We start from the raw sequence: 25,278 nt of genomic DNA on the forward strand, positions 1-25,278 counted from the left end.
ACTATTCATGCATTCATAAAATACAGTTACCAAAGACCCCACCTGTCTATGGTCAATGTATTTTAGCAATATTTGTTTTTAAAAACAACAATAATCAGAGTCACACATAACGTTTACTGCGAGAGGCCAAGGCAATGTTCCTGGATCAATAATCCAAGGATAAACACATATTTTGTTGTTTCACATAGGACATTCCATTCGTAGACAAGCCTCAAGCCTCTATCTTCTGTCTGTAGGAGTGCAGCCATATGCTTATAAAATAACATAAGGGAATATTATGACAGAGGAGTGTGGGCCGACATGCACAGTGACAGAAACAGACAAAGAGAAATGATGGAAACAGAGATAAAACACAGGGAAAGGGACAAGCAGAAAAAAAGAAGAGGAGAGATAAAGGTAAGAAAGAAAAAGCAAGGATGAGAGAAAAATGATGGGTAGATAGAAAGGGGAAGCAAAGAGCGTCAGGAGAAAAAAAAAGTGAGAGCAAGTAGGGAAACTTGGCAGACAGAAGAAAAAAGGTCAAAGTTAGGTCAGAAAGGTGATGGATGGAAGCGTGAAAGCATGGATAGATGGAAATGAAAAAGTTGGATGGAAGAGTGAAGTGACCCGCAAGTGAGAGGGTGCATAGAAGGAGTAAACAATGGGCAGATGGAGAGGGCTGAATCAATGGTTGGGTGGAGGATGGATAGCTACATTAATATATTGATTGGTGAATGAGTGGAAGGATGGATGACTGCATGAGAGGATGAATGGATGGAAACAATTATTATGCAATGGGGCGAGTGTATGGAAAGGTTAAGGGAGGCACGGGTGGGTGGATGAATAGATGAAAGTGTGAATGTGTGGATGGACAGAAGTGTGCAAGAATGTGTCTACGGAGGCTGGGTTTTTTAGTTTTCAATGCTTGATGTGGTCAGAAGTAGTTCACGGGGGCATTTTTCTCTTCTGGCTTTTCCCTTAGTTATCAGTGTTTGTCACAGTGCATCTTGGGCATATCGTCCGTGGTCAAGATATACCAAGTAAAAGTAACCCAAAGAGGACTACTGGAGAGAATATAATTCAGGGAGGTCGTCTGACCTGTACCTGCAAAAGGGAAACAGTTGGAATTGTAAAATGCTACGTACTGATTTACATTTTAATGTTCTTGTTGGTTTGAAATGATGCATTCCTTGTGTCTGTTTTCATGCTCATTGCATTTTGAAGTACCAAGAATGGAGCTCAGACCTGGGTGGTGAGAGAGCGCAAACTGAACAAAATGTATGAGTGCACCAGAGTTGCAAGTAGTACGCACAAATCATAAAGAGAAATGCTATGAGTGCTGAAAATATATTCACCTATACCTTGAAATGTGTAGTAATCTAGAGATTTCATATAGAAGTGGAACTAATGCAAACATGTGTGAAAATGTATAACTTTATTAGAAGTGATTAATCAGGATCCATGTCATGTAGCTGCTAATGTAAAAATGCCGTGCTGCAAAGCACAGAACAGAGTAGGCCCCAGGGCCAGCGCTGAAAGGGTGGGGAAAGGTATTCATTTGCACGACATGGATTGCACTAATGATACACCGATTTGTTTATCCATTAGATTTATATTCCATAGATGTGTTTTCTTATTATGCCAGAGAAAGAAACTAACATGTTATATTAGTTAACTTTTGCGAAAGGGTTGTAGGCCTGAAATGATGAAAGGATTTCTGATTTACATGCACTGATACAGGCCGAGCTGTGTCAGGAAATAAGTTGCAAACTTTTGTTAGAAGTCTATGGGAATGGAGATTCAGCCACGGATGTCTGTCTGCATATGTGAGGGGGATTCAATTAATAACTGGATGAATAGAGTTCTGTTCATAAGATTGGTGTAGACATGGAGGAGGGTTCAGGAATGTTTTAGGGGGTATCGGCGGGCCGGAGAAGAGTCTGAGAAGCAAGGTCAACGCTAACGCACGAGGCCCAAGGAAAGATCTTCATGGAAAAAGCCAGAATCAACACCACGTGAGGGGCGTCTCACGAGGGGCGTCTCAAATGTTATTGTGATTTTGTATTAGGGTCAGCACCCCGGGGTGGAGTTAGAGCAGATGCCTGAGGACCCTTCAGAGAGCGGATGGGTAGGCAGAGAGGGGTCATGACTGGAGATCATAGGTTTTCACCTAGAGACTAAGAGTGGGTGATCTTCTTAGGAAGTCATTCACAGCTGACACCTTTTGGTAGGTTGGGACTCTGTTAAGTAGGGATACCATCCAGAGCAGGGTAGGGACAGCCTAACCTGAAACCTTTCCCTCCTGCTGTAAATGATGGAGAGATCACAATATGTGTCGATGCTTGCAGCCCTTTTGATTTTGGAATTAGTTCTAGTCGTGTTCTGTGCTCGCCTGAGGGCTTTTCGAGAGCACATGTTTGTAGTGGTGCCCATATATCTTTTGAATCTCATTTTGAGATGCCTGTACTTGCAGTTAACTTTGACTCTATAATAAATCTTTAAAAGCTAGAAGTAGTCTGTGGTTTTTCAGAGTCAAGCCCATTATTGAGCAACTAACTTGGTATTGGATGCACTTTCTTTCCTCAACGACAGGCAATAAAGGTTCAGTTGACCAGAACGGGGTTTAGATCTATAGTGATAAGATAGAGATCTACAATCTCGCCCCAGCAGTTGGTAGCTATAGAGGATGGTTGCCTTCTTGAGGAAGGTGATCTAGGCCAGGTTAGATTACCCCAAGGCCCCTAGAGATCGATGATCGGAAGAACCGCCCGCCGAAGAAGGTCCGGATGACGTGAGACAGAAAAGCAGCAGTATCGGTCGAGAGTGAGTATAAAGGGTCATGCGTGTTAGATTGCGGTGTTTTTGTGTTGTATCTATGTTGTAATGTCTGGCGGAGTTGAATGCCTGTAGAGTGACTGTGGAACAGGTTGTGAGCGCACGCAACCGGTGCAAATCTTAAGTTCAAGGAGAGCTTAAGTGGTTCGGGTGTATCGGACATCCAGAGTAATTGTCAACCAGTGTGAAGGGGGTCATGAGGTACCATTGATCGCCCAAAGGACCGTGATAGGGGGAACGAAAGAGTGAGTGCGTGAGTAACAGACGCTGGTCGGAAGTTACTGTGTGTAAGCAACCTATCAGAGAGACGGAAGACATTTCGTCAGTTGTGGTGACAATTACAGATAGACTGTGGACGTACAGTCAAGAGAAGTGACGGCTTGGTCGGAAGTAGTCATTTTTCGGTGTATGAATGGGACGCATGTGTGACCGGGAGACGAGCTGAGAAAGGAGGGGTGCTGCTGCGAAGCGGAGACGAGTGACGTCAGAAAGTGCCGCGCTGGGATTGGCCGGCCGGAGCAAGACCGCGCTGTGATAGGCCAGCTAGCAAAGCCGCGCTAGGATTGGTGGATTGTCATCAAGAAGTAAACAGAATAGTGAGGCTGGAAACTGTATGTTTAATCATGAAATGTTTTAAATGGTTAAGAGCGGCGTTTAAAAGAGAGAGGCGGAGATCTTATGATGGGGAAGAAGCCCCGCCGGAGGGTACGCCGGCTTATTATATGGCGGCAAATGTTGGGTTACACACTATATTGTGGATTACAGAGTTGAGTAAGATTACAGAAGGAAATGAGGAACTGACGTTCCCAAAGTACGGGACGTTCAGATTAGAGGTGCTACACCGATTAAAAGCAGTCATGACCTCAGAGAGACCTATGCCTAGACCGACTCAGTTTGAAGCTCTCAATGCATGGATTAGGGCAGCGCACGAGAGGAACCTGAATAGACGACAGGAAAGGGTGAAACGATCGGTGCAGGCTGCCGAGGTTCCGTCGTGCCAGGACCTGTGCCATGACCTGTGTCCTGGAGACTGGGTGCTTGTGAAGAAGCACGTAAGAAGAAGCTGCCTAGATGTTCGTTGGCGTGGGCCCTACCAGATCATCCTGATCACGAACACGAACACTGCAGTGAAGGTGGGAGGCCTGCCCAACTGGATCCACGCGTCTCATACGCGGAGGGTTCCAGCACCTCTGGAAGAAACAGCTCCTCTCTCGGATGGAAGTCCAGCTGCGGACCGAGAAGCCATAGAGGGGGCCAGCCAAGCTGTAGAGGTGCCAGAAGAAACTGGGAACGTGTCTGACCAGGCTGAGGACGGTCAGTACAACAGCGAAACGGACGACGCTACCGAAGGGGAAAGTAGCTGGGAGTACGAATCAGACACCGACCAGTCTGAAAGAGAGCGAGAGCAAAGCAGAAGGAGAAGGAGCAGAAGGGTAAGGCGTGGAGAGGCCAGCTGGCCGCAAAGGAGGAGTTCAAGCCTGAGGTCAACTCCAGAGAGAACCCTTGCTCCAATATCGGAAGACTCAGACCCGGAAGAAGGTGCTCAGGGCTCTGAAGCACCAGATCTAAGAAGGTCAAGAAGAGCACGTGTGCCCAGCAGAAGATACGCCACCCCTGAGTGGACATATCTGGCGACAAATGTCGGGGGAACGAGCGACAGGGAGGATACGAGCGGTGCTGGTGACCAGCTCTGAACCCATCATCACAGTAGAAGTACAGCTGTTAGTGCCCGGAGTCGAAGCAGAAGGGTCACTAACGTTCACACTCCCCAACCCTCCCCGCCTAAGCAAGTTAAAGCACATGTTTTTCACTGAATTGCAATTCCCCGACTTTGGAACAAAGATAACAAGCCATGAAGAGCACATTCTTCGTCTGGAAATATTGAACTATGCTATTCAAGCCGCAGGCCCAAGCCTGATCGTAGATGCTTAAAGACTTTGTAAATAAGCAAGAGAAAGAAGATTACCTAGCGCCTAGGAAGCAGAAAATCTTAGGGACCTTCCTATCAGTTGACGGAGAAGGGCTAGGGTTGTCTGTGTTAATGCTTCAAAAAGACTTTTGCAAAAAGAGACTGCCAGCTTCCAATTGTGTGATTCTAAAAGACTGGTTGATCAAGAGAGACTGTAAAGGAATAAAGAAGAAAAGAACTTTGTGTTGAAATAGAAGGAAGGAATCATACTGTCTGAAGAAATGGAAGCCGGTAGCCCGAATCGTAGAGCCAAATGTATAATAGGCACACTAATAGTAGGAGTGATACTTCTAATAGCTTTAGTAGTTACTGTATCATATGTAGTGGGACATGAGAGAGAGGCAAGGGTACCAGGCGAGAAGTCTGTAGTGACGCCAAGACCCACTGTTGCCAGTAAGAAAGGGGAAAACATACATGAGAAAGCGTTATTAGCAGCAGAGGCTCGTAGGTTACATATGGATGAGTCTCAAGGCGACTTTAGGTCAAATGCTTATGCCAAACTTTTGTACGAATACGTGGATGCCATGGAGGTCAAGGATTGCTACGTCTGCATGCAACTGCCGGCGTCTGTAGATGAAGGCATTAGATATCATCACCTCCCGCTGACTTATGGCATTACATGTAGCTTATTGCTTAGCATATTTTATGGGAGAGATAGTTTTGAATACTATTTCTCTAATTATGACTCAGTGTTACCAGAAGTCCCAAACTACAAGCAAATGAACAAGTGGGACTACTGGAAGAGTGAAGACAGATTGGCCAAGTTCTTCATTCCTTGGGATACCTTAGATACTTCACATGCCCGCAGAAATAACCTGACATGCAAGGTGTCAGAAGTCGAGAAGAAGTTTATAGGGCAGGTGGATGATCGATACAGAAGGCAAAAGATTTTGAAAAAATCAGGACAATGGAAAACAGATTGGACCGAGGAAGAGAAGGCACACAAGAGGAAGGGTAGTAGTGGTCCAATAGCGTTGGATAAAACGCAGAGAGGGAAGTTATGTCTTCACAGAAGCAAAACGTACTACGAAAATGTATTCGTAGGGGAAGTCAGTTGTGAACATGCTTTCAAGTTAGAATATTATACAAAGGATTTCTTGAAAGGAATGCAAGTGATTCCAAATGTATATTTTGTATGTGGGAGAAATGCTTACGTGAGACTACCTGACAATTGGTATGGATCATGTTACTTGGCAATTGTCTTTCCCAAAATATACCATGCTCAAGATTTAGAGATCATCGAGGGCAAAGCCTCGACAAGAGGGAGAAGAGATCTAGGAGATGCAGAATTAGTTGGAGATGTATCTGGAGCTGCATTTCCTATCTTAGGACTGATCCTCAATGATGTCAAAATTAGGCGACTGGCAACAGTCGTAGACAGGTTGTCTGCCAGCACTGCTAGATCCTTAATGCTGGTGGAAGGAGAGATGCAATCGATAAGGGCCATGGTGCTTCAGAACCGTCTTGCGTTAGACGTCCTGCTAGCAAAAGAAGGCGGAGTCTGTAAGGCTTTGAAGGTCCAGGAATGTTGCACTTACATTCCAGACAATTCAAAACCTCTTGAGAAGGTCATTATGAATATAACTAATATTCACGAGGAGATCGAAGACCTAACTAAAGTAAATGTTTGGGAAAAAGTGGGTCATGGAATGGGAGAAGTTGGAGGTTGGTTTGCCAACCTAGGGAAGAGCTTTGTATGGTATGTGCTGAAACCTATCATCATAATAGTGATCTGTGTGATCCTGTTGTGGGGATTGGTGAGGTCATACCAATGGTATAGATCAAATAGATTGGAGAGATCCAGGAGAGAGCAGTTACAGAGATTGGCTGCAATACAAGACAATCAGTACCGGAGTCTGAGGGCTCTGGAAACGTAGAAACGAGGGGCATTGGCAATTAGTTCAGTTTAAATGTTGATGATGACCCCTAGGGGTCATCAAAGGGGGGAACTAAGAGAGCACAAACTGAACAAAATGTATGAGTGCACCAGAGTTGCAAGTAGTACGCACAAATCATAAAGAGAAATGCTATGAGTGCTGAAAATATATTCACCTATACCTTGAAATGTGTAGTAATCTAGAGATTTCATATAGAAGTGGAACTATTGCAAACATGTGTGAAAATGTATAACTTTATTAGAAGTGATTAATCAGGATCCATGTCATGTAGCTGCTAATGTAAAAATGCCGTGCTGCAAAGCACAGAACAGAGTAGGCCCCAGGGCCAGCGCTGAAAGGGTGGGGAAAGGTATTCATTTGCACGACATGGATTGCACTAATGATACACCGATTTGTTTATCCATTAGATTTATATTCCATAGATGTGTTTTCTTATTATGCCAGAGAAAGAAACTAACATGTTATATTAGTTAACTTTTGCGAAAGGGTTGTAGGCCTGAAATGATGAAAGGATTTCTGATTTACATGCACTGATACAGGCCGAGCTGTGTCAGGAAATAAGTTGCAAACTTTTGTTAGAAGTCTATGGGAATGGAGATTCAGCCACGGATGTCTGTCTGCATATGTGAGGGGGATTCAATTAATAACTGGATGAATAGAGTTCTGTTCATAAGATTGGTGTAGACATGGAGGAGGGTTCAGGAATGTTTTAGGGGGTATCGGCGGGCCGGAGAAGAGTCTGAGAAGCAAGGTCAACGCTAACGCACAAGGCCCAAGGAAAGATCTTCATGGAAAAAGCCAGAATCAACACCACGTGAGGGGCGTCTCACGAGGGGCGTCTCAAATGTTATTGTGATTTTGTATTAGGGTCAGCACCCCGGGGTGGAGTTAGAGCAGATGCCTGAGGACCCTTCAGAGAGCGGATGGGTAGGCAGAGAGGGGTCATGACTGGAGATCATAGGTTTTCACCTAGAGACTAAGAGTGGGTGATCTTCTTAGGAAGTCATTCACAGCTGACACCTTTTGGTAGGTTGGGACTCTGTTAAGTAGGGATACCATCCAGAGCAGGGTAGGGACAGCCTAACCTGAAACCTTTCCCTCCTGCTGTAAATGACGGAGAGATCACAATATGTGTCGATGCTTGCAGCCCTTTTGATTTTGGAATTAGTTCTAGTCGTGTTCTGTGCTCGCCTGAGGGCTTTTCGAGAGCACATGTTTGTAGTGGTGCCCATATATCTTTTGAATCTCATTTTGAGATGCCTGTACTTGCAGTTAACTTTGACTCTATAATAAATCTTTAAAAGCTAGAAGTAGTCTGTGGTTTTTCAGAGTCAAGCCCATTATTGAGCAACTAACTTGGTATTGGATGCACTTTCTTTCCTCAACGACAGGCAATAAAGGTTCAGTTGACCAGAACGGGGTTTAGATCTATAGTGATAAGATAGAGATCTACAATCTCGCCCCAGCAGTGGCTTGGCCCTTTCTTGTCTCTTCCCAATTCATAGTACTTGAATTTGTTGATGGACAGTAGCCTCTTGAACCTCTATTTTGGTTCACACATTACAAACTTTACACGTTTTTGCTGTCTTGCTTTCTTTTGGAAAATTGGCTTTTTTAGCATGATGGTAATGCTGTACCTAACTGCACTAGGAAATTTATGGGGCTGGTGCTTGCCACACATTTTGCAGTACACATTGCTAGTTTCCTAAAATAGGAGAATGAAAACAAACCACTGCAAGGGAACTGATGGTATGTCAAATGGAACGCCCAGCTTTTCAGCATATCTTCTGGTGCGACTGTTTCTGAACTCTTCGGCTCACGCAGTGACGCAGATTTCATTGTTTCCACTACATTTACAAAGCCTTTCCCACCAAACCTGGAAGCACTATACAGCTCCCTTCAAACACAACACTTTGCTGTGACAAAAGCAACTGGCACTTCCAGATAAGTCTGGGCCCTGATCAGGCAGCCTTCTGCAGGCTTGATTGAGAGCTAGCGGCCAGGAAGCTGGCCTAAGAGATAGCATTGTACTTACAAATTGTAAGAAAACATTTCCAAGTTCGTGCTGAGAGTGTGGTTCAGGCTGTAAGTGAAACTCCAAAGCTTCCAGGAACTTTGTGTGAACTTCAAGTATGTCTTCAATGTTGGAGAACAAAATCTTAAATAGAAATTAAAAAAAGACAACATTAAACATTCTAGTTTAACATAGAAACAGGGCTCTGGTTTTATGGTATTTATTTTATTGACATTTACATTTGTATTTACCAATACTTATATTTTGGTAAATGTGTCTGTATTATGGATATTTATTTTGGATTTGAGAAACAAATTGTCCTGAAGCTAGTATAGTTCCGCTGTTATTAACCAATAAACATACAGTCAATTCAATTCAATTCAACTTTATTCAGTTTCGTGTAATAAAACCATAAAACCACAGGATAAAAAAATAGGATACATACAATCCACACGAGGACATAGCGGGTTTGACCATAATATATGCAGATTAGGACATTTGTGGTTAACAAGGTTCTACAAACACATGGATGGTACCTGATGGACAAACAATTCTAGATGATACAACAGGACCATGCCCAAGATAAAGTTGTTAGTTATACAGGTGAGTGGAGCACGATAAAGTGCATAATGCTAGAGGTAATATCTGGGAGCAGACTAGTTAATCACAGTTCGTCCTAAGCCTGATGGCGGATTTAAAAAAGTGAAGCACATAAAAGATAGTCTGTACCTGCTTAAAATTGGCCTTTTTCAGAATGGGAATTAAAAAAATACAGTCCTACGTGAATTCCTGACAGGTTTCAATATGTACATCCACAGATAACAATTCAGTATACTTATATTAAAGATGCACATTTTAGTATCAACCTAGTGCATATCTACTGCTTTTAAGCCTCATTACTAAAATGTTTTTAAACACCCCTTTCTTGTCAATCCGCACAGCTATTAACCTGGCAGTCATGATGGACAGCATATAGAATCACACTAAAAACAACCTAAATTTCGTTTTTATCCTCATCTAAAAATAAATGTAGACCGGAAACTAAATAGTTTTCAGTCTGTAATTATGTGTAAAAATCAGCATAAACAAAAAACAGGGAGCCTTCCATAAAAAACAATCTGCAAATGTGATCACTTTTGAGAAATTTAACTTCAGGGTCTCCACACAACAAAAAGTCCAATGTCTGGATGTAGTGGATGGCAAGAGCATAAGACAGATTCATTTGCAGGGTTAAAGCAGAAGTAAGCTAACATCTGTGAAATCCAAAGAACCGTTCATCAAATTCGGAAATCAATGAATGTAGGCATTACTTGCAGTCTTAGTACATGCTTTCTAAGAGTTCCAGAGTAGAGTTATAGGGGGGTGCGGGAACAGGAAGCAAACAAGTAAAAGGAGTGTGCATGTGTGTCTGTTTTTAGGGATAAGGGTAGAACCATAGTTATTAATTAGACACAGGCAAAGTTTTCAATTCGGAGGCGTAAAATCACAAGTAAATATTGGCCTTTGTATTACGCTTGTTTTGCGAAAAGCCCTCAATTATGCCTTTATTCCAGGTTTATACTGGGGCAACCGGAAAAATCTTAATGTCTGGGAGCATGAGAGTAAATGTAACAAACAGAATGTGCGTAGTTGCTGTTATGTGCGATTGTGCACTTTTTTTTAGAGCAAAATTTGTTGTTATTTCCAAAAAGGACGCTGTCCATGCTAAAAAGCAAGATTCTGCCTCTGACGTTATTTCCCCGATATCCCACATAATTACACAAGAGGAAACACAGATTTTGCAGACCTCTAGATGCTAAAAAGCCCTGTGGGCACAAACTGTAGGATATAAATGGTTGTTAACTGTTCTCATCATTATACAACCTCCTCTTGAGCTACAGAGCATAATTGGGAGTTGGGCTTTTAACAGCTGTTAACCCCCTGTGCAAAGGTCAATACAGCCTAATAAACACATGTAACGTCAAATTGAGTGGTTTGTCCAATCAAATTTCTCAGAAAACAATCTATAGTTACAGAGGTAGGATCAGCGGCGGCTATTCCGCAATGGCGGAGGAGTGTAGCCCTACTGGCCAGCAGCTGAAAAATAAAACAATTTACTATTGTTTAATTTTTCCGATGCTGGCTCTGAGCCAATGCATGTCGGGATGGGTGGGCAGGGCCATGGGGGGAGGGTGGGGGGATTGTTGTAAGCTTCTAAGTGTGCATGTCTGTTCAGCCGGCTGTCGTACGCGGCCAAACAGACATGCGCAGTTAGGTTACTCGAACACAGCTGTATTCTCCAGCCAGGTTAGAGAAAGGCATAGACTCCCTCAGCCTGCTCAGGCCAATCCCCACGCTGCTCTCATAGTATGAGATCAGCATCTTGATTGGATGGGGAGTATGGTGTCCCAGGGACTGCCGGGAGCAGCAGAACGGAGGAGCACCTAAGCATGAGGTGGTTGCATGAACAGGTGATTTTTATATTTCTAATTCAACCCCACCCCTCAACTCCCCGTCTGATGCTCCTGCTGCCCTGCCGCCCCGCCACACCGTAGTGGCAGTAGCTGCGACTGGGTAAGACTCCAAAAATACTACACTCATTCTAAGCACTGACCAGGTCCAACGCTTCATAGGAGGTGGTAAAGCCATGGTGTGCTCTGTAGTGATGTTGCCAAATTAATTAAATTTTGTTGAGGGACAGTAAAAACTTCTCGCACCCTTCTTTGGATCGAGAAGGAGCAGCCGCAACGAAAGAAAGAAGGAAGGGCTGGGGTGGCAATGATTTTCATTTTCCATGAGCGGTACAAAAGGGGGGTGGTGATGGACGGAGCATTTGAATCAATCAAACACTCACACCCAGTCAAAAGATCTGGGTTTAATCCATCACCGTTCTTTAGCCCACTCTGCCACCCCAGTTCAAACATGGCTATATGCAAATCAGTCTGACCCTGTTCCTCATGGGAACAGTCCAGCCCTAACTGCCAAGCCATGTCTTCCCTGGACCGGAAACAAGCTTCCGAGGACCGGTTTCTGGCATTCCAGCCGTCTTCAGCCCGGCTTGCTTGAATCCAGTGACAAAGTGAGCAAGGGACTCACGTCTGAGCATACCCTGCCACACTTATGGCGGCCAAAAGCGGTACAAAAGGGGGTGGTGATGGACGGAGCATTTGAATCAATCAAACACTCACACCCAGTCAAAAGATCTGGGTTTAATCCATCACCGTTCTTTCCATGAGTCATTAAGTAGTAATGAGAGACCAGTTCCACAATCACTTATGCTACATTATTACCATTGTTTTAAATCCAGAACAAATTAGACCTGAGAAGAAAACATAACTAGCTAGATGGAAGATCAGCATCACTTCCTCCAAGAGTCAAGTTCCTGTTGCAAAAACTGAATGTGACATTGAAAGCCGATAACGAGCGTGACTGTAACACAAGATTACTATAAAAGTGCCATGTGATGCTGTTTTGTAAGAAGCAGATGCAGTGCAGGTGACAGCTGACAGAAGCAGCATGGCACACACTATGCCTGTGGAGTGACATCACTGAAGGCAGGAGTTGCCCACCAGTCTGCTGCCCATGAGATTTCAGACTGTTTTAAATGGGCCTGTTAGTCAGAGTTTAGCTTGGCACAATCTGGTAATGTTACAGAGCCCTCCTGTTCTGATGTTATTCCTGGCCTTACAATTTCCTGTTCTCCTCAACCAATTGAAATCACAAGTATTATTGGTCTTTTGGGAACTATTGAAGACTGCAGTTCAGGGGTTAGAATTCTTCTGGACGTATTTTGATTATGAACATTCCTTTTTGGCGACTTTAACTTGAACCCAACAGGGATCCCGCCAATCACACGGAACATGAACAAGTGATTTAAAATGTTCAGTTCCCAATCTCTCCCTGGGGCACATTCAAATTCATGGAAAAATTGGCATCTGAATAGGATCGAGAACTTGGCCAGCTGTTCCACTTCAGGACAGTTTATAAATGTCCTCAATACTTTCACAATCTGGACTTCTGGAGGTGTAGGTTTGCAATAGTAAGAATTTACTTCTCGAAGAAATATTCTTCTGATTGAGACATGGTTAAATATATGTCAAATACTAGACATTCTGTATAATCGAGGTGGCAGTTTCGTGAGTCTCTCCATTTGTTCAGAAATCTTAGCAAGATGCTATGCATTCAGCAGCCCTGAGAGTGGTACTGATGCTTAATTTGTAGTAGAACATTGGAATGTTGGGAGTTCCACTGAAGGCTACAGAGTGGCTCAGGGCCAAAGCTGTTTGGTTTAAACACCTGCATTCCAATGTTTGTCTTTCTGTTTCACCCTTTTTAATTTAGGACTTTCTGCCTCCAGGGCGTGGAACCTTCTAATAGTTTTATGGCCCGTCTGCCTCAGCTTATAATGGCTGTGTATGGCCATCTTCCTTAGTAAATGGCTTAATCTGAGACTCGAGCCTATAACTTGGTCCAGGCCTTTGACATCAGCCATTTCTCCTGGCAAGAGGCTGTAATGCTTAATTAGAACCCTAAAATGCTGAGAGCTCCAATGAAGAAAATGAAGTGCCTCAGCGCCCATATTTTATGGTGTAGGTGCAGGTGCAGCCTAACATTCAGATGTTTGTCTTTCTGTTTAGTTTAGAACATTCTACCAATCATTGGGTATAAGGTTCTAATAGCATGGCTTGGGCATACACAACTCATTTTTGGGAACTTTAAAAAACGTTGTTGCCCAAAGCGGATGGGTTATAAAGCTTAAGTGTGTTCCTGTTATCTAGGGATAGACAGCCCTCACACTAAACTTACAAGATTAATGACCTAAAATATCTGAAATTAAAAAAAATAACAAAATAGAGTAACATTTTTCCAGAAACAACAGATGTTTATACACAAACCACAGGTATCGAATAAGGAAGTTCTCGGTTTTCGAAATCACGGATGAAAATAATCAAGTCTCTTACAACTGCTGCGTAAACTGTTAGTAGGAACAGCAGTTTTCTCTGCCATTGAATGATATTGTCTTTTTTAAACTGTTTTTTAACTGGATTTTTATCATGCTAATGAAGTCTGATGTCTGTGATTTAATACTACTCTTAGCTTGTTCTTAATTGTATATTAATTTATTGTCTTAACACACTGCACACTTTTTTACCTGTACATTTTATCTGTAATTTTTATACATTACTGGTTATGTTGCATGTTGTGTAGCATGTCTTTTATGATGAAATATCGAATAAAGACGTCTTTGACTTGATTGCCCACCAGTATGCAGTCTTGATCTTGGAAATGTAGTGTTGTACTGGGGTCACCTCTCTTTCCTTAAGTATACAAAGCCAGCATGGATGAACAGAGGCACCCTGGACAAAAATCCAAATAGTTCTCATGCCAGGTTTTCTCTGTGGAAGATCTCCCATCATCTGAGCTTCTCCTTGTTAAAACGTCCATCCCTTCTCTGTGTTGGCGTGGATGTGGTCAAGACGTGTACGTGCTTATGAACCCCCTGCATCCCTTGACTGACTGCCATGTGGAAAGTGCACCTTAACAATGATGGCGTCTGGAAGGAGCAGATGAAAGTGTGGCAGTCCAAGAAAGTCTTGCTTGATGTGGGCGTTAGGCCTTCACCTTCCGGGTTTTGTTAGAGAGATCTTACAAAATATTTAGTGTGATTTGTGAAACTAATATTTGAATTTCTCTTCAGAGACCCTTTGAAGATGACAGCCAGTCTCTCTCATACAAGGTCTCACTCTGTAAAATTAGTAACCAGCTGCAGTTTAAGTACCATAAACAACAGAGAGGGCACTCTGAGCAGCTCCCAGACACAGAAAGATATCTTCTATCACAATGACAAACAAGCATTTACAATGCAACAGTCTCGCCTCCGGAAAAGTTAGAGCTATTGGCATTGTAAATGACAAACTTTTTATTTATGTGTTGGTTTTGAAAACAGATAAATAAATGGCATTGTCATTTACAATCCCAATAGCTTAATCTATCGCAAATACGAGACCTATTTAATTTGCACCACACCCACACACAGAGAGTCACACACACACACAGAGCCACACAATATAGATTAACAGCTACTGCCTCCTGTACTCATCCTTCGCGGTAAACTGACTTGGACAGCAGAACACACACACATATCGATAACCATTTAATGTTTCTACCGGTCCTAAATGTGATCATAAACTTTGCATTAGACATAAAAAGAGCTTACTGACGTCATTTTAAATGAGGCGGGCCACCTTCATGGTATAAATCTTCCCCAATACACAACAGGTTTCCCTAATCAAGATGGCTGCTACATTTACATGTTACGATGACAAAGACAAATGCAACAGTGGTATTAAAATCTTTCTGTTTCAAGCATATTTGGACTTCAAAGTGTGGACCTGAAAATATATTCAAATCTATTAAGTTATGTGCCGGAGCTTACTGCTAACAGAGAAACAGTGCAGAAAATAAAAACACAACAAATTGGAGAGTGTTTACAGGATAGAAAGGAGAATTAATGCCGCAGTAAAGAACGCGGATAAGATTGCAGTACGGCAGAAAAGAGAACAAAGAGTCTGGGATAAGGCAGAAAAAATGGGGATGTGTTTGAGGATAAGAGGCAGGAGGAGTGTGAGGGAAAACGGGAGAGAGTAAGAGGAAATCAAAGACACAGAGGCGGTAGATTCTGGACCCTATTGTTGAGTGCAACAAAGCACGGAGTCCTGTTCCACCAATATCAATTCAAATTGCAGATTTTGGGGTGCTGGGATTTCTGTGCAACCTATTCTCAACTGCTTGTGCAACTGTTAAATACACTGCAAAGTAGATGAGTTAGAAATTGGAATAGAGTGTAAAGGTACCCAAAGTTCTCTTGTTGGCTCAGAGTAGAATGTTCGTCGCTGAAGCATAACATTATATGTAGGTCACAAGTTCGAATTCCGACTAATCCTTACACCTTCTGGTGTGGGTAAAGCAAGTACTACATAAGCCAAGCAATTGTATCCCCAGTTATGTATAGCCTTTAAAATGACAAAATGAAGGTAAAGTTATATATAAAGAACAAGTGTTTAATGAGTTACATGTACTTAAGACTCATTGTGACAAAGAAAACCGAAAAGTGCCTGCGCCATGTCTCTATCCTGGGCCATGCTAGACAGTTTACATAAAGGAGGCTAGCATAGAGAACAAACATAAGAGCAAAACTGCCATCCTTCCCTCCTTAAATATTTAAGCTACAGCGTCCCCAGAAAGGCTCCAGTATCCTTCCTCAAGGAAGATTCACGATCCCCTATCCTCAGAGGTATGTGGGAACTTGCTATTTATCCTCGGAGTGGAACCCTTTCCCCTCAGGGAAAGGTCAGACTCGCCGTATTCTCAGAGTACCCCCTTGCTCGCCTTATCCTCAGAGATAGAGAGACAAGCTATTTATGGAGACAGATCCTGACACATTGTCAAAGTCGCTCCATTTCAAAACAGGGCCCTCTTCCCAGTCATCCAAACGGAAGAGGCCGTGCCTCAAAGCAGGGGTACAGAGTGTCCGTCGTATTTCCTTAGGCAGTTTTGCCAACCCATTTCCATTGGCATATGTGCCAGTCGAAGAGAAAGAGCAGCACCATCAGAAAACGACACCTCCTAAGTGAAAGAGACCATAGAATAGGACACAATAGCCACCACACTCTTGAAAGCAGACTTTGAGGACAGCCCTTGGTTCAAAAGGAAGAAGCCTGGGACTGCGGGAGCCCAATCTTTAGCCTGTCATTGACAGTCCATCTTTAACTCGTCACTGTAAGACTCTTCTTCAACACGAAACCATTTTACAATCTTCCCTTCTTCTCTAAAACTCTCCCGCCTGTAAACACCGGTCCCCTTACCTGGAACTGCAACAGCCGCTCGGTCTGTTCCTGGGTCAGATCCAGCTCCTCCGGTGCAGCCATCTTCCTTCAGCTAACCCGTCACTCACACACCGGAAGTTGCTTCGACTAGCAAAACAGCATTGCTTCCGGGTGAATATAGATTAACAGCTACTGCCTCCTGTCCTCATCCTTCGCGTTAAGCTGACTTAGACAGCAGAGCACGCGCACATATTGATAACCATTTAATGTTTCTACCGGTCCTAATTGTGATCATAGATGGGGCGATGCCAGAGTCCCGATATAAACTTTGTATTAGACATAAAAAGAGCTTACTGACATCATTTTAAATGGGGCGGGCCACCTTCATGGTATAAATCTTTCCCGATACACAACAGGTTTCCCTAATCAAGATGGCTGCTACGTTTACGTGTTACGATGAGAAAGACAAATGCAACAGTGGAATAAAATCTTTCTGTTTCAAGCATATTTGGACTTCAAAGTGTGGACCTGAAAATATATTCAAATCTATTAAGTTATGTGCCGGAGCTTACTGCTAACAGAGAAACAGTGCAGAAAATAAACAAGTAATAATTGAAAAAACACGTCCCAGGAAAAACACAGCAGAGGCAGATCTGCCAAAGAGACAATAGGCACGAGTGCAACCGAGTGAGATCAACCTCTAAACAAGCACTCACCCGAGGACGATTTCTGGACTATTTCCTCCGGCGGGCGGCGAAATGAGTAAACGCCTACCTCCAATGACGGAGAGAAAAGGGGCGGGACTTAAAAAAAGACCCAGAAACGCCCACGAATCGCGTCGTGACGGGGGAAAGAGTGATTGACAACCATCTCTTCCAATGGCTAGCCTCCATTTATGGAGTTAGCCAATGGAAGAGAGAGGCGGGTTAAAGCCCCCTACTGAAGCTCAAAAGATTTCGCCTGCGCGAACACTGCTGTGCAGTGGACGCCAGGCGAAACCTAAAAAAGTGATGGATGGAAGGGTCTGATTATTTTCAGCTACTGGGAATTACAGAACATTGCAGACCATTATTCTGGTAGATTTTGCAAACTACGCTGCTACAGACCGGTAGCAACCAAAGGTACACCACCCGTGATCCTGCACCAGTTGGAAAAGTCAAGAAAAATGTAAGGTGTTATTTTTAGAAAGCCCACAAATTGGAAAACGTGTAAAGGGCTGCAAGTGCAACTAGATAGACACTGAGAAACTGACATCAAGGGGGGTAAAGTGAAACAGGAGAACACGAATTGTGTCTCATCAGCAAAGAAGCTGTAGTTGAAATACAGTGAGGAGTATGGAGGCCATGATGTTTCGTTTGAGGTCAAGTGCAGGGTTTTGAGGGTTGGAAGAACCTCCTTGAGAATGATGGGTGTGGCGCTGAAGCAAAACTAAAATAGTACAAATTTGTCACTGTCTGATCTCCTTCGACACCCCGCTTTTTTGTAAGCTGGCACATACTTAATGCTAAGTCCTGTTCAGTTTATAGTGTAACACTAGTTATTCCTTTTCTCCAAAAGAAAACCAAATCACCACCAAGAGCAGCCACCACCATATCCATTGTTGGTGCAAGCACTGCTTCGGATGAGAGACCAGAAGCACTGCCACCACCAAGTATTCAGTAGAACAGCAAAGAGAACACTGCTACAGTCCATAGTGAAATAGAGTACAGTAAAATTGCCTGGCAGCTTGCAGTCATAGGCAAGCGCAAATCACTGTTGCTTTCCACTGGATCACTTGCACCCTACCAGCATATTTGTGTGTGTGTGTGTGTGTGTGTGTGTGTACAGCCGCACATGTGAAAATTGTGTGAGTACAAAAATACCAAGCCAGGAGCTGCAAGAAGAGAGTGCTCCAAACTACACAACTCTGAAAACATTAAGATCGTGCAGTTAAGGCTCTATTATGGCCTCAGGCCCCGCCGTGGCTGACTCTTCTAGCCATTAAAGTCCCGCTCCAGCATTAAAGTCTAGAGCTGAAGGCCTTTAACAAGGGAGCGGGCCTTTAATGTTGGGTAGAGGCAGCTACAGAAGGCTCTAAGGCTACTAGAACATTCCGCCCCTAGAGGGCAGACTGTGCAAATTAATTTAACAAAGGAATCATGGAGCCAAAGGGGATTGAAATCCCCTCGGGCTCCATGAGGCCTTTGTTCACAGCAACAGCTGTTAACATTGGACTGTTGGAGTTCCGGGCTTCTACCGGTTATTAGAACATTGGAATGTTGGGAGCTCCATTGAAAACAATGGAGTGCTCTGGGCTTATAATGGCTGGTATAAGCCTGGAGCTCCAACATTCCAATATTCTAATGTAATGTAATGTAATTTGAAATTGTACTTGTAAAGCGCACTAATACACCAACTGGGGTGTCCTGGCACGTATACCGCTGTGGAACCCTACCTGGCTTTTCCCAGTGAAATGTCCACTCCTGGGCATCCACAAGGTTAAGCCAGGCATCCCAGTGCTGTTGGAGCCGTTGTGGAGATTAAGCAAGCTATTGCCCAGAGTTGCAGAGTGGGACCCATGATAAGAATAGGCACAGAGGCGAAATTGATCAGGTTCGAGGAAATTGAGCCCAAGACCCGCCGAGGCGGGAATTGAACCCTAGTCCAGGGCCAGACCTCTGCTTCAGGGTCTGCCGCTCTAACCAGTGAGCCACACTTCTCCACAATGACCCTTTGTTCTTATTTAGGGTGCCTCCCTAGCCTCCAAAAGCTCTGTCCTTTACGAATTCAAGCATTCAAGGCTAGGTAAAACTACTCTCCTGAGCCTTTACTCCTACCATGGTTACCCAATTATCGGACCACCAGAAACCTCAAGTTCCATTCAGAAGACTACTTCTTCCCTCTTAGATAACCCTGGGAGAAGGCCTCTTATCTTCCCTCACATTCGGTCACTTTTCAGGTTCCTCATCATCACATCCCTGGTTGTCAAGTCCTATCCAAACACCAGAAAGGTTCCCCCTTGTCAGAGACAACTGTTTTCCCCACTGCCTTCAACTTTTCCCTGTGCCTACCTCAGTTCAGGAATCTTGAGGAGCTCAGGCAATGCCAAACATGCTCCGTGTCCCACTCCATCAGGTCCTCCAAGTCCCACTCCAGCTAGAAGTGGCAGGCACTCACAAGAAATTAGTAGCGCCCGCTCGATGAACGCCCACCCTGAATGTATAAACACTGACACCGCTAGAAGATACCAATTGGTAGAATGATTAATGAACGGAGAAATGTGCTGCTCCTAAAGCAGCCTCCTAAAAGAGGTGCTTTAATGCATGTTTCACAATGGTCAAAAGATGTGTTGGAATGCCAGTCTGAAAGTCATACCACTCTGGGCATGAATTTGACGCTATGGTATGAAATTGTTTTCTTTTAATTAAATATATTTAAAAAAGAAAAAAATGTGTGCTCCAAGCAGGATTAACTCATCTCCAGTGTGGTGGGCTGTACCAAGGTGATGTCTAAGGAACAAGCCATCTCTGGGAGCCTTGGAGAACAGCAGCATGTTCAGACCCGATTGACTTTGCAGAATAATAGGAGACAAAGATAACCATGGACAGATGCCCATACAATGCCCTGGTTTCAAATCAAATAGACATGGATGGGTTGGTATTGTTAAAAAATCACTGAATGTATATGTATGTGTATATATATATATACAAGAAGTGTTGGCAGCCATCTTGGGACCAATATACATGATAGCACCTCATTAAAAAGCATTGTAGTTAATAGAGGGTTTTAGGACTTTAGTTACATTATAAATCATTTGTTGATGGTACCATACTCGTTTTAGGAATTGTGGTGGGTTCTAAGGTGATTTTACCATGTGAAAAAACCTTCCGCTGTGATATCATGAATATTGTTTGAAAGAAAACTAATATCTCATGATTTTCCCACAGTGGTTTGGAAGGGGATCTATAAGCTAAACTGAAAGCATATTTTCTGTAAATTCACATTATCTTTCTCAGTCATCCACTGCTGATGATGTCACATATTACATCATTCATGACATGGTCAGTGACATCACTGATGACATCACTGATGACATCTCAAATGACATCACTGATGACATCTCAAATGACATCACTGATGACATCACTGATGACATCTCATTTGACATTACTGATCACATCACTGATGATATCATTCATGTGATAATACGATGAACCTCTTCAGACTCTAATATAACCTTAGATACAATCAGTGTAAACAGACACTCACAGATTGTCACTCATCCATGGAGTTACTCACACACCTAGTCAGTCATGCAAAGAATCAATCACACCTCCATTTCCTCAACTATACAGTTATACAAACTTTACTTATTCAAACATATACTAACACATATTTACTCTCTTATACAATCCCTGATACAAGTTCACAATGATCCATACAGCCACTCACACATTCACTGGCTCTTATGCACAGTTATTTATATATGTCAACTCTCACATGTACTGTGTTTTACATATGTACTTACTTTGACATGTAGCACTGAGATATCCATTCACTCACCAATACACTCATGCACACAGTCAACCGCCCATACAGCTGTTTCCACATGCACTTTTGAAACCATACATCTAGTGAATCAGCTGCTCACACATCTATGCACAGAGTCATACACCTCCCAGCCACCCACACACACACTCAGTCTCCCATAAAAATACTTGGGCAACCAATCAATAACCCATATAGTTACTCATATAGCTACTTATCAACACATGCAACAGTTTACAGAACAAAAGACATAATGATGCACAAATTAAGACAGTTTAGTCACTAACCCATGCACTCAGTGAGACACATTTAATCACTCACTCATACAGTCAGTCATGCACCTACTAAATCCTTCATCCAGACACTTATACATCCACTCATTCTTCAATATGTAAGACATATTTTAACTTTACAGAAACATACAGTCACTGGATGTTGTCATCAGTGATGTCATCAGTGATGTCATTTGAGATGTCATCAGGGATGTCATCAGTGATGTCACTGACCATGTCATGAATGATGTAATATGTGACATCATCAGCAGTGGATTGCGGGTGCGCGATATATAGTTAGTGCAACTAACTATATATGGAATTTCAATGGTTTTGTGTGAGTAAAATAAGGTTTTGTAAATGCGAATTCCTAACTATATATGGTCTATAACCTATGGGTTTTTCAGTGAATTTTCAAGGTTTTGTAAATGCTAATTCCTAACTATATATGGTCTATAACCTATGGTTTTTTCAGTGAATTTTCAAGGTTTTGTAAATGCTAATTCCTAACTATATATGGTCTATAACCTATGGTTTTTTCAGTGAATATATATATATACATACATATATAAACATATATCATCTGTATATCTATATAAATACAAACATAAATGCATGCATACATATACTTATATGCATACAGATGCATGTTATTTACATGAAAGTTGAAAAAACACTAATAAAAGCAAAGCTAAAAAGCCACCTCATTACAAACAGAATGGCTTTAACATAAACGAGGGCGAGATCTATTGCATTTTCAATGCTTGTTTACTTTGGTTCCATCAAGAAGGCATTCAGATGTGTCACACATTTGCCATAAATTCTGAATGCTAGCACTCTAGTTGCACATTAGATCACTGTAGTAAAGCTACTGCTCACAAGGGACGTCTGCTGCTGGTATTCAAAGTGCATGTTTCAGTCTGCATGTCAGAATTTATTTAATGAAATAGAAGAGGATTTGAGAAGTCACTCAAAATGATCCCTAATTTTTCTTTCTGAAGCACTAATCATACTTTCTATGGCAAAATTAACCCCCTCATGTTGTTCCTTTTTAAATTGAGTGTTTTCAGACTTACCACTTCATTCCAATCAAGATGGCTTCTGGTGTGCCATACTTTTGTCATAAGTAAGACTGTTAGCGCTCTAGTTGTTCTTTAGAACACTCTGGGACATTCTGTCATTGGGCTATACTTGGGGTACATCTGGGTGATATTTGGGCTACATTTAGGCTCTTTTGTCTCTGGTGGCCATCTTGGGAGACTGTATGTCAGAAGTTTTTTAATGAAATTGAAGAGGGTTTGAGAAGTCACTCAAAATGTGCCCTAAGTTTTCTTTCTGCAGCACTAATCATAATTCATATGGCCAAATATACCCCCTCATTTTGTTCCTTTTTAAATTAAATGTTTTAAGAGGTACCACTTTATTCCAATCAAGATGGCTTCAGGTGTGCCATACCTTTGTAATAAGTAGGACTGTTAGCGCTCTAGTTGTTCTTTAGAACACTCTGGGACATTCTGTCATTGGGCTATACTTGGGCTACATCTGGGTGATATTTGGGCTACATTTGGGCTCTTTTGTCTCTGGTGGCCATTTTGGGAGACTGCATGTCAGAATGTTTTAATGAAATAGAAAAGGATTTTAGAAGTCACTCAAAATGTGCCCTAATTTTTCATTCTGCAGCACTAATCATACTTTCTATGGCAAAATATACCCCCTCAATTTGTTTCTTTTTAAATTAAATGTTTTAAGAGTTACCACTTTATTCCAATCAAGATGGCTTCAGGTGTGCCATACCTTTGTAATAAGTAGGACTGTTAGCGCTCTAGTTGTTCTTTAGAACACTCTAGGAGGCTGCAGTAGAACACAAAGGAATCAACTGACAGTCTCTGTCCCTGTTGGATGTACATGTTTTACTGAGAATGTCAGACTTCATTTTCACATGACTGAGAAAGATAATGTGAATTTACAGAAAATATGCTTTCAGTTTAGCTTATAGATCCCCTTCCAAACCACTGTGGGAAAATCATGAGATATTAGTTTTCTTTCAAACAATATTCATGATATCACAGCGGAAGGTTTTTTCACATGGTAAAATCACCTTAGAACCCACCACAATTCCTAAAACGAGTATGGTACCATCAACAAATGATTTATAATGTAACTAAAGTCCTAAAACCCTCTATTAACTACAATGCTTTTTAATGAGGTGCTATCATGTATATTGGTCCCAAGATGGCTGCCAACACTTCTTGGATGAAGTGCTGACAGCCAATCAGATCAGATGTGTGGTTAGGCTCCGCCCAGATATATATCTTTTTTTGAACCTAAATTACTCAAAATCCACTGGAGCACATATATTGAGACCTAGCAAAGGCACATCGGGCTAACAGTCCCTACAATTTTGCCAAGTTTCGTGCAAATCCATTCAGCCGTTCGAGCTAAAAGTGAGGCCAACCGCCCTATGGAAATTAACATGGGAAAAACGCGTTTTGGGACCCCCCTTTTTTCTCGGCCCCCCCTTGATGAAACCCCCCCAAATTGTCAGGGGCTGCTCAGAAACAAAATGTTCCATTTTCCTGAAAATTTCAGCCAATTCCGTCCACAAACGCCAAAGTTATTAGACATAGAATTTTCAAAAATCCCATAGAGAAAAAATCCTAACTATATATACCTACTGGCGACCGCCAGTAGGTAATATATATATATATTTCAAAAATCCCATAGAGAAAAAATCCTAACTATATATACCTACTAGCGACCGCCAGTAGGTAATATATATATATATATATATATATATATATATATATATATATATATATATATATATGCATACATATATCTCCAAACGGCTCGATTTCTCGAAGTGCTTCTACTTGCCCCTTCAACCCATCGATAGGTGGTGCGAGATGCCAGCAAAGCCCACTTTACGATTAGTATAAATTAAGTAAAGAAAGTAATCTCACTCTCAGGATCGGTACACTACCAGAGGTTTATTTGCCAGTGACAAGTTTCAGGTGTCAAGTGTGAGCAAGGCTGCTTGACAGTCGAAACGGGTTACTGGCAAATAAACCTCTGGTAGTGTACCAATCCTGAGAGTGCGATTACTTTCTTTACTGTATATATATATATTTTTTTTTTTTGTCTGTCGGGGAGTGAAGGGGTCTGCAAATAAACACTGTCTAAAAAGGATACTTGAGTGCTTTCCGTTTGTCGGCGTTACGAGCTGTTCATGTTGGGATATATATATATATATATATATATATATATATATATATATATATATATATATATATATATATATATATAACCTACTGGCGGTCGCCAGTAGGTAGTTATAGTTAGGATTTTTTTAAGCACACTGTACACCGTCTGGGGCCCATTGGAGGGCTAATCAAATAATCCTAAATTGAGGCACAGGGACGGGACCCATTGGAGGGTTAACACTGCCTACAAAGACTCCACTTCCCAGCATGCAGTTGTGAAAAGAACGTGACTATCACAGCACACCGGAGGCTAATGAATTCAGCATTGCTGTGGGAGGAGAGCGGCGAAAGAACTTTCCCTGTGCTGGCCTCTGAAGAGATGCACAAAGGCATCGAAACGCGTCAGGCCGAAGGATACAGCAACTGGAGGGGATACAATGTGCTTGCAAATAAAGGTTTGTGACCAAACTTTCAGCGGTGTGCGGCTTCAAAGCCCTGAGCTATGTTTTGGACATGTTTACACGGTTGCTTGGACCGCGGAAGCGACGCACCTCTGAGAACCGAAGAAAGGACCAGCAGGGGGGTAAAGTCCCGTCTGTTTTGGCGCTGGAAGTAGCAGGACTTAAGCACACTGTACACCGTCTGGGGCCCATTGGAGGGCTAATCAAATAATCCTAAATTGAGGCACAGGGACGGGACCCATTGGAGGGTTAACACTGCCTACAAAGACTCCACTTCCCAGCATGCAGTTGTGAAAAGAACGTGACTATCACAGC

General features: G+C 42.5%; 1 protein-coding gene across 1 annotated transcript in view; it reads right to left on the reverse strand.

Moving 5' to 3' along the window:
* PREX1 (phosphatidylinositol-3,4,5-trisphosphate dependent Rac exchange factor 1) overlaps positions 1-25,278 on the reverse strand; it is an 863,840-nt gene that overhangs the window by 548,144 nt on the left and 290,418 nt on the right. The window contains exon 4 of the mRNA XM_086932617.1: positions 8,717-8,839. Within this exon, the coding sequence (XP_086788743.1) occupies positions 8,717-8,839 (123 nt within the window). The remainder of the gene's footprint in view (positions 1-8,716; positions 8,840-25,278) is intronic.

This window comes from Lissotriton vulgaris, chromosome 7, assembly GCF_964263255.1.
Source record: "Lissotriton vulgaris chromosome 7, aLisVul1.2, whole genome shotgun sequence".
Taxonomy (NCBI): Eukaryota; Metazoa; Chordata; class Amphibia; order Caudata; family Salamandridae; genus Lissotriton; species Lissotriton vulgaris.